General features: G+C 43.5%; 1 protein-coding gene across 4 annotated transcripts in view; it reads left to right on the top strand.

Moving 5' to 3' along the window:
• Positions 1-1378: 1378 nt before the first annotated feature.
• PPP1R12A (protein phosphatase 1 regulatory subunit 12A) overlaps positions 1379-9868 on the top strand; it is a 110750-nt gene continuing 102260 nt past the window's right edge. For 3 of the 4 annotated variants that reach the window (XM_088531208.1, XM_088531207.1, XM_088531209.1), the window contains exon 1: positions 1381-1697. In XM_088531208.1, the coding sequence (XP_088387334.1) occupies positions 1461-1697 (237 nt within the window). In that variant the 5' untranslated portion in view covers positions 1381-1460. Of the gene's footprint in view, positions 1698-9868 lie in introns of all 4 variants that reach the window. The other variant, XM_088531210.1, reaches the window with a different exon arrangement.

The following is a 9868-nucleotide window of genomic DNA, read 5'->3' as shown; positions in this document are numbered from 1 at the left end:
TGCAGTTGTGCCTGCAAATTTTCAGTGGTTTGGATCTCACGCATTGCCCATGGATATTATGCAAGCGTCTCTGCATGAAATTCTCTTCTGAAAGGTATTAATCACACCAAATTGCTGAGGTACATGAAGTAGCCTCACTACTAGCACTTCTTGTGAAATGCCACTGCCACTCTAATCCATAAAAACGAAAACAAGAAGCTGGAGCTGGCTGTGAGACTGTCTGCTGTATGGGGGGAGGGGGGGGAAGACCTTATAATTAAAAAACAACAAACCATGCAAAATTTGAAGTGTATGAGGCTTGGTGAACCTCTTAAACTATACGTTGCTTCCTATAATTAGTTGAAATTAAAACTTTTTTTCCAGTAAGTTTAAAGCCACATTTTATCCTCAGGGATGATGCAGTAATTTAAGAGAAAATATATAGATTTTTTTTTATCTAAAGAAAACATGCTATACAGGGAAAAAAAAAAAAAAAAAAGCTAACTAACTATCCATAACCTGGTTCCTGGAACCAATAAATCTGAATAAATACTTCTCAGAGTTGTTACTTCAAAAGCTCTGTGCATTGCAACCATTTATTTTCCCCCAGCAGAAAAGGAGCATATCCTATACCCACTTTTTAGAAGATGGGAGGCAAGTAGAAATTTGGTTTAAACTGACACTGCAACAGAGTCACTCAAGCTGAAGGCTGCATAAGCCCTGGGATTTGTCCATGGCCACACAGAAACATCAAGGCAAAACTGGAGACAAGGTTGTTTTTTTCTTTCAGTATGTCAAGGTATGGCCTAACATGGACTACTTTGATGCCTCCAAATCTTCAGTCCTTTGTGCTCTTTCCTTTTTCTTTCTTTCCCTTTGGTGACTCCATTCCTTCCACTTGCCAAGACAGGCACCCAGAGCAGCTCCTTCCCCCAAACCCACCCACGTGGGGATAAACACACACATTTCCCCAAAAGACGTACTATTTCTCATGCTTTCTTTAGGACCTACCCCAGCTACCATAATAAACCCGCTCCAGCCTGTCCTCCTGAACTCTACCCAGACGAGTGGGACCAGGTCACCAGTTTTTATTTGAACGTGTTTTCAGACCAGGCGTCGCGGAGGGGACGCTGGGCGGCCGTTGGGGACGCTGGGCGGCCGTTGGGGGCGTTGCCGCGGGCGGCCCTGCGCGGGGGCCGCGCTGCCCACGCTGAGGCCCGGCGCCCGCCGGCCGCAATGGCGGCGCCTCCACCCCAGCGCCTCCCGCCCCGCGCGTGACGTCACGGCGCGCGGCAGTCTCGCGGGATTATGCTAAGGCGCGCGCCGCCGCCGCCGCCCCCGCCGCGCGCGCGGTGGGCGGGTGCGGAGCGGCGCGGGCGCGCGCGCGGCGGCGGCGCGGCCGCGGTGCGCTGTGGGATACTGGCGGTATAAAGTCTATCCTCGGCGCGGCGGGAGCGGAGCGGGCCCGGCGGGAGCGGGGCATGAAGATGGCGGACGCCAAGCAGAAGCGCAACGAGCAGCTCAAGCGCTGGATCGGCTCCGAGACCGACTTGGAGCCGCCCGTGGTGAAGCGCAAGAAGACCAAGGTGAAGTTCGACGACGGCGCCGTCTTCCTGGCCGCCTGCTCCAGCGGCGACACCGAGGAGGTGCTGCGGCTGCTGGAGCGCGGCGCCGACATCAACTACGCCAATGTGGACGGGCTCACGGCGCTGCACCAGGTCGGCGCGGCCGTTGGCGGCGGTTGGAAAGGGCCGTTCGTCTGGGGTGGGGGGGGCGCTCTCGGCCCCGCTGTTGCGGCGGGGAGAGGCCGGAGGGCCGAGAGCCGGGGCCGGGTGGCGGAAGGGGCGGTTGGGCCTCCCCGGCGGCGGGGAGGAGGAGGAGGCGCCGCCGACCCCTTTTCGCTTCCCCCGCTTCTCCCTCCGCCGGGCGCTGGGGGGTGCCCGGCAGGTGATGGGGGCGGCGGGGCTCGCTCCCCGCGCCGCTTCTGCGGCCCCCCCGGGGCTCGCGCGGCAGTTTCCTCATTTCCTCCCTTCCTGCAGATCGTGTCGCCGAGCGGCTGAAACGCGCTCCGTGTGTGTGTGTGTGTGTGTGCGCGCGGGGGGCGAGGCGGCGGATCGCGCTATTTCCCCCGCCGTTTCCAAGGGGAACCGGGGTTTTGTTACTGGTGTAGAAATGTCTATCGACACCCCCTCTCCATTGCCCTCTTCAGCCGCGGCTCCTGCCGCGGGGTGGAAGCGGGCCTTCAAGGGGAGCAGCGCTTTCCTGTTTTATTTTTTTAATTTTATTTTGTTTTCCTCTTTTCGTGTGGTGGTGAACTGTAAAAATCCGTTTTGCTTTGTCCTTATGTCTGTTCTGTTCTTTTTTCTTTACCACTTTTATCTTTTTGGGTATTGACGAATAACTTTGATTTGGGGCAGGGGTGTGTGTGGGGGGGAGAGGAATGGAAAGGAAACTGGCTGTGAAGTTTCCTCAAAATGGATGCTTTGTGCATGTTGAACTTCATAGCAGTCTGATTGGAATCTCAAAACGTTAGCCAAATAAGGAAAGGCTGTGGCAATCCGCAGATAATGCGGGTTTGCCTGAATAGTTTTTGTTTCTCTCGCAGGCCCGCAGCTCCCACCGAATATTGAATTTGTTGGGTGTCAAATGAGCAGAAATGATCCTTGGTGGACTGTAACTTTTTGTTCTTAAAGTTACTAGTTGCTCTGAAGAAAATCTGATGCATGTGAGTTCTGGGTAGAAATATTCCTGATGTGGTTAGGAGAGATAATTAGGATGCTGTCATTATACTGTTTTTTTTTTTTTTTTTTTTTTTTTTCCTGAACAAAAATGAGGGTGATTCTAATGTATTGTATCTCTCTTGTGTAGATTTTCGAGAATACAAAGTTCTACAAATAACGTTAGTTGTTCTATAGTAATAAAGATGCACTAGATAAAGCCCAAAGTAGAAAGTTTTATATCTTATGTTCGGAATTGGGTTCTATTTCCTGTATGTAAGCTGTCACTTACCCCCCTATGCAGGAATTTGGTTTACTTTCAGTTGTGAATCAAACTGGAGGATGAATGTGTGCTGTGATTGGAAGCACCCGGATTTTTTTAGGGCAAAGTTACCTGACTTCAGCCTACCCTGTCTCTTTAAAGATGCAACCCTTGCTATTTACTGCTCTGATCAATGATGATTGCCTCCTGCTCCGCAAGAGCTCTGGATCACAAGTCATACCTTAACTGGTTAGATCTCTGGGGCTACGAGTTCCTGCACCCTGTGATTGGTAGGAAAGGATGACGTTAGGTTTAACTGTATTGTCACAATAAAAGACTAAAGACTATGTCTATCGTCAAGATCGCCTGCACCCTAACCCCACCCACTCCCTTTTTTTGTGTTGTTTTGTTTTTAAAACCTGTAGTCAGATTTGAAGAGCAAAGCTCAAGGAACAGGGGGATCTACGTTACTGCTAAAATTCTTTTTTTTTCTCTCTTTCTCTTTTTCTCTCTCTCTTGCCTTTTCCGGTCTTACGATACAAAAAGCCGAAAGATATATTGAGAAATGATAGTTGTTTTGATGCAGCCCAGTAAATGAGTGAATGTTGTCTTCTGCTCAAAAAAAAAAATTGCAAAACAACCACCCCTGCCTGTAATCAAGTCTGTATAATTCTGCTTCACTATTATCAACATATCTTAGGTGGTATATTAGAAGAGAATAATAGGTGCTAGTCCTACATGATGTAGCCTATAACATTAATTCATTTAATTAAATTTGTCAAGCACAGAACAAAGCTATATCCTTTCACAAAGGAAATCTCTTCAAAAGCATATAACCCTTGCTGATGTTGTTGTGACTGACTAATGTCAGTAGTGTCAAAGGCTCCATTCTTGAGTTTAAGACTGTGGTGGTTGCCTTTAGGTTGCTGTTTGTGTCCCTTTCTTGTGTTGTTGTCTGCCAGATCCCTTGTAGGTGTTGCTTCTTTTGCAAGAATGCATTTATGGGCAAAGATGAAGTGACTGTTCTTGTTGCATTGTGTCTTTTTGTCCTGTGTCTAATTTTTTTTTTCCCGTTTTCATTTTTTTACTGAAAGCAAATTCATATATCTCTGCAATAGTATATTGAGCCTTTACTTCTCTTGTTCTTCAGGCTTTGGTGTTTTTTCAACGAGATGTGATGGTTGCAGGAAAAGGCTTAAGCTGTAATTTCTTCTCTGCAGCCCAGGGGGCTGAAAATGCTCAGGAGAAAGTACCATTAATCCTGAAATTCTGGTTAACTTCAGTGCGGATCTTAGAGCATTGAGCTTTGTTATTAGAGCCATTAGCTAGGCCCTTCCATTAAGAGGAGAATAGAGCTACATTGCCATTAGAAAGCTTTATGTGGGACTGTTTCCTCTAATGCATAGGAAAAAATTTTATGACTGGCTTGATAGCTCTGCAAAGGAAGAGGGGGAGTATTTTCAGGTACTTGTTTTGGAGATCAAGCATAGTTGTCTCCTCCCCTATCTCCTGTAACACCTACATCCCCCATTTGCCTCTTCATGCTGCCAATGGGTTATTTTCTATCTGCTTGTGTAGAAATGAGTAGCCTTGTGTGTTTTATCTGAGGACATATCACTTTAGAGCTTGTGTATGTAATGGCCGGTTCAAATGTTGTCCTCTTTCTTCAGGAAGTCTTATTAGCATACATTCAGGTTAGACCTTCAGGACCCAACAAAATCAGGTATGCAATCTGTGTGTGTGTGTGTATGTATATATATGTACACACACATATAAAAGATAAAATACATAACACTTTTTAAAATTTGACTTCACATTTATTTTCAAATGCTATTAACTCTGAAGGTTGAAGTTGATCATATTCTCAAATACTGCATTCCTAGACAGTTGTCATAGGATGAGATTGAACTTAGAGATAGTTTAATTTTCCTTATCTATTTTGCCAGTTGAATGCAAAGATGAAAGGAAGAATAGAGCCTGGAGGTGAGTTGTGACCTTCCAGATTAATAGCCTTGGGGGGAGGGGAGGGAGTGACATATTCTGAAATAATATTAAGAGGAAACTGGTGTCAATAATGTCCAATCACTTCTAGACAAGACTAATTTATTAAGAGTGGGATTCAGTTCTACCATCTCAACTGCTTAGTTCCTTAGTTTGCACCTCTGTCCTTCCCTGTCCCCCATAAAGGATGCCTGAGATCACTAGTCTTAATTGGTGCGACTCGCTGCTTGAGTGACTGAACCCTTGGACAAGGGGTTGTTTTATGTGGAGCTTTGTACAGGAAAGAGGAGTCCACCCTTTCTGGAGAGCAGTGCGGGGAGGGACGGTGGTGTCAGTAGGCTCCTGGAAGGCTGAGTTTCCTGTGCGTGCCTCTGCCCTGGGAGCTGGGGAGTACCTGCGTGCTCTTGATAAAGAAAGTAGCGGCATGATGGTTTACGCAGACTGCCTTCTGGCTGCCTCCTTTCGTCAAAGCTACTGAGGAAGTGGTAGCCTTACTATTATTATTATTATTATTATTTTTAATTCTGTGAGGGTGAGGAGAGTACTTGTTGTGGCCTAGTTCCATCATATAGCATGAAAGAAGCCTTTCCTGGTCTCTTTTTTTTTTTTTTTTCCTTTCCCTGAGGGGGAATACTGTAGTTAGAAATAAGATGGAGGATAGTTCCAGCTGTTTGTGTATATGGATCACTGAGTATTCCAAGTATCGTCCCTGGTGAAGCTGAACAGCAAGAGAAGTTCCTAAAGAAGAGTTTCTGTAGGATTATTATTTTTGGCCAGCACAAGTACAGTTTTTAAAGCTCCTCAGAGGCTCTTCCCCTTGTCTGCTGCAAATATTGGTGGTGTGTGTGTGTGTGTGGTTTTTTGTTTTTTGTTTTTTTTTTTTTTTTTTTTTTTCTTCCTCTCCCACCTCTTCTCCTCTTCCTTCCCTCCCCTCCCCTGCAAACTCTTACAGTATTAAATACACACATGATGTTTGTTGACCGATTTAGCTATATTATAGTTTAGCTATTAGTTTCCAGACATAGCTTCCATTAATACCACATGCTGCTCTTTGATGCTGCTGTAAGTCCTGGTCCACCAGTACTAATTAAGATGCTAACAAACTACTCACAGGTGTCTCATTGAACACTCTTTCTTACTGATAGTAGGTCTGTACTGTTGAGACTCTTTTAACAAATGGTACCTCAGGTCATAAATTGTACAGAAGTCACAGGAATGCATGACATGCAAAGTCCCAAGGAAAGAAAAAGTTGCTATGGCCTTAAATCTCTAGGTTGTCTGCATTGAAGCAGCAGCTATCAAAAACTGGCGAATAGGAAGCTATTGAAGTAGCTCAAAGCTGTCTTACTAACCTTCTACCTGTGACTAATGCTCTGCTGCACTTGTGCAGAGGGAAGGTTATTGGTATGTATGGTAGATTAATAATAATTTTGTAAGGCAGTCAAGTAAGAAAACTTGCATTTGTACAGAAGTTTGGACTCTGATATGAAACTGGTGTTTAAATATCACTGTTCGGAGGGAGAGCCCCCAGCCCTCTAAAGCCCTTGATGATAGATGAGAATTTTGGAATCAATACATTAGTGTTACATTATTCTGATTTCTTTAATCTGTTCACAACAAAGCTTAGAGAATTGGAGCTGTGAAACAAATATAATATTGATTTTGCTCTGTGATTTGGCTACAGATTCATACTTGCTTAAAACTGTAATACGAGGTGGTTCTTGTATGGGCCATAGATCTTTCTCTCAGTAGTTGCAGTAGCTGTGTTCAGATTCTTCAATTACGTGTTAACTTGCTAGTGGTAATGCCATCAGAGGGGGAGTGTGCATGCATGTGTGTGTGTTCTTAACCCTTCAGTAAGAGATCTGTTCTTTATATTGTTCCTTGAGTATAATAGTGGAAACTTAAGTGCTGCTTTCAAAAGAACTGCTGTGTGCTAGTAAATGAAACAAGCAACACAGCCTTTTCACCTTTCCAGTTTTCTTTTATATCCAAGTGTATCTTGGCCTCTCTGTTATGTCAACTGTGAACCCAGGCTTTTCAATAATTTTCATTGCTATCTGTATTTCTAGTACCTAATGAAATAATTCAAGTGAATTCTAGCATACAGTCTAAGATCACTTTAGGAATTTTAAGTGTATTTCTTTTTTGTTGTAGCCAACAGATTTCATAAACATATCCGTCTAGTCATGGAGGAAGAGTTTAACATTCATCAGGCTACGTTCAGCTGATAGGGCTTCAGTATTTATAGACACTAATGTTCATGGACAATTTCTGCTGGCCTATAGCTATGAATTTTGCTGTGGCATTAATACTGCTTTTTGCAATAAAGCTTTAGCCATGATTTTGTATGTCTTCTGGCATATGCTTGGTATCTTGGGACATTACTTTCATAATAAATCATTGAAGACAGATGTTGTATGTGATTATACCTATGAATAAAGCTGAAGTGAACACAATAGACTTGAGACTTGTTTTTATTTTGGCATCTTAGTAGCAAGTCACTCCATAAGCATTTTATTATTGTTTGCCAAATTATTTAATTTGTGGTTACTGACATAATCTGGGGCTGGGAGAAGTGAAATTGGTAATATAAACTGCTTACAGAGGTAGGACCTCAGTCTTTCAATTGAGAATCTATATTCCAGGCCTGAGGGTAAGTGCTAAGTTCCAGTTGGAATGGATGGTTTGACAGGCTTTTGGCTACTTCTATACTTGTTTATCCTGGCCTCCAGGCCGGGAGGAAAAAAAAAGTTGTTACTTGGGCCATAAGACTTGTACTATGGCCCTTCAAAAACTCGGGGCATCTGCCAACTTTGCATGATTCTTTCTGTGATGATGTGATGTTTCTGAGGTAAGGCTGGCAGGGTGTCTAATTGAGGACCATGAATGTGTCCTTGCAAATGCTTAGAACTTGTCCCAAAATTTATTTGGACAGGTTAAGCTTAGAGAAACTAATGCATTCTGTAATGATTGTGATGGTAGTTTTGAAGAACTATGGTGGGAGTGTATACTACAGGACTCTTAAAATGAGGAAACTATAAATTATAGCTTATTGCCATGCTATGGTGCCAAAAGTATATGCCACATTAGGAAGTGAAGACATTCAGTTAACAAATTTTGTATTGGTGCTTTTCAGTGTATTCTTCACTGATCTGGATTGCCCTGAAAATGTGCGCGGGAGTGCAGCTCAGCGCTGTGGAGCTGCTGGTAAGCTGGGCAGTGCCTGGTGCTGCTGCTGCAGGGGTGGAGACATTCCAAGCTGCCTGACTTTTCTATGTGCATTCCTGAAATGACAGTCAATGGAAAGCATGGTATAAGAGTGGCAGCATTCCTCAGCTGTTGCCTTTCTAGTTCTTTCAGGAGAATAAGGTTAGATCAAGACCACAAATGGTGGTCAGGGTGCTTTGGGGAGGGCAAGAATGAAACACTTTGGATTTTATTTTATATTTTGGTAACACTTTATTTTGACAAGGCTTGCTACTGAGTTTATCTGGCTAATTTTTATTTATTTGAGAACATTCATTCAACTACTGTACTTATCTCAGAAGTCAACAGTCAGTGTTCCTGTGATTCACTAATGCAAAATTCTACCAACATGGAGATGCCTTTGCACAAGACTCTGCCTCATTAATACCTGGACGGTGTTAATATTAATCTCCATTAACAATCTATGGTCAGTTGAACTGAGACAAGAGTGGTGTTAGCTGGAAGACGGTGAAACACCCCTGGAAAAACCTGACCAGCAAATGCAACCTTATTTTGGGTGTACACACAGAAGTAGCAGTCAACCTGTCCTTGACGTTACATTGATCCTGTTCTAGTTGCATCTGAAAACCTTACATTTGTTCCAAAATTTGTGTATAACTGGTACTTGTTGTGATACTAAATAACTGTAAATAATGTTTGTCACAGCTCATAAATGTAAAAAATCTAAAATCTTCCACCGTGGCCAAGCCTCAGGGTCACAGGTGAGGTGTAAGGTCGGGTTAGTTGGCTGTCTCTCTTAAAAAGTGAATCTCGGAGACCATTCTAGTTATTTTCCTTGATTGCGGCTGTAATTCATGGTCTAGAGTTCAAAATATCGCAGTTTTTCTTTGATATGATCAGTTAAGTGGGACAGATTGGGACTCATATCGGCAGGGAATAATTTCATGTCTATCAAACCATATTAATTGGTAAGTTCATAGAAAGCCTGCCAAACTTCATGACTTGCTTCCACTTTTATTTTGTTCTACTACAGCCACTTTAATTTGGGTCCTAATGATAATACTGTTTTTACGAGGAGTATGTACTTTGTCCCCTATGCCTTGGGGAAAAAAGTTGAACAGTTTCTCTTTATAGGAAGAATCCTTGTGTAAGGCTGGTTTCTTGGCCTCTGAGATGAGCATTGCAGAGACGGTGGGCTGCATTAATACACTGTGTTTCTGTTCGGGGATCTCGCGGGACATGGCTTTTGGTCACCCATTTTTTTGCTTTCAAGTGATTATGCAGAATGTTTGGCACTTGTTTCTGTGGCTAAACTGCATGTGTGTAAGAGCAGTCCTGAATATTAATACCAGTGTATCTTGATCCTTACTAGAGCTTTCTTTGCTTAGTAAAAGACATTTCAGCAAACCTCCACGATGAGGTAACGAAGTCCTACTGGTTCTCAGTATCTTAACAGATCCAGGAGGCCTTGCATGTAACACTTAATTGTTTATGAAATACAGTAGAAGGCTGCTAAAAGGTATCTATTTCCCATGCATTTTAGCTGAGCAATTCTCAAACATGGTATTATTTAAATGAACAGAAATGGAGAACAGCTTCCTCATACTGTTTTGCCCTTAGTTTGCAAGGCTTTGGCTGGAGTTTTCTCAACTTCATGAGCTTCCTCTGAAATCCCATTTATTGCATAAACGGGATTTAC

This window comes from Tinamus guttatus, unplaced genomic scaffold (genome assembly GCF_059628265.1).
Source record: "Tinamus guttatus ecotype Peru unplaced genomic scaffold, ASM5962826v1 Tinamus_guttatus_pri_ptg000399l, whole genome shotgun sequence".
Lineage (NCBI taxonomy): Eukaryota > Metazoa > Chordata > Aves > Tinamiformes > Tinamidae > Tinamus > Tinamus guttatus.
This window is presented reverse-complemented; position numbering and strand designations above follow the sequence as displayed.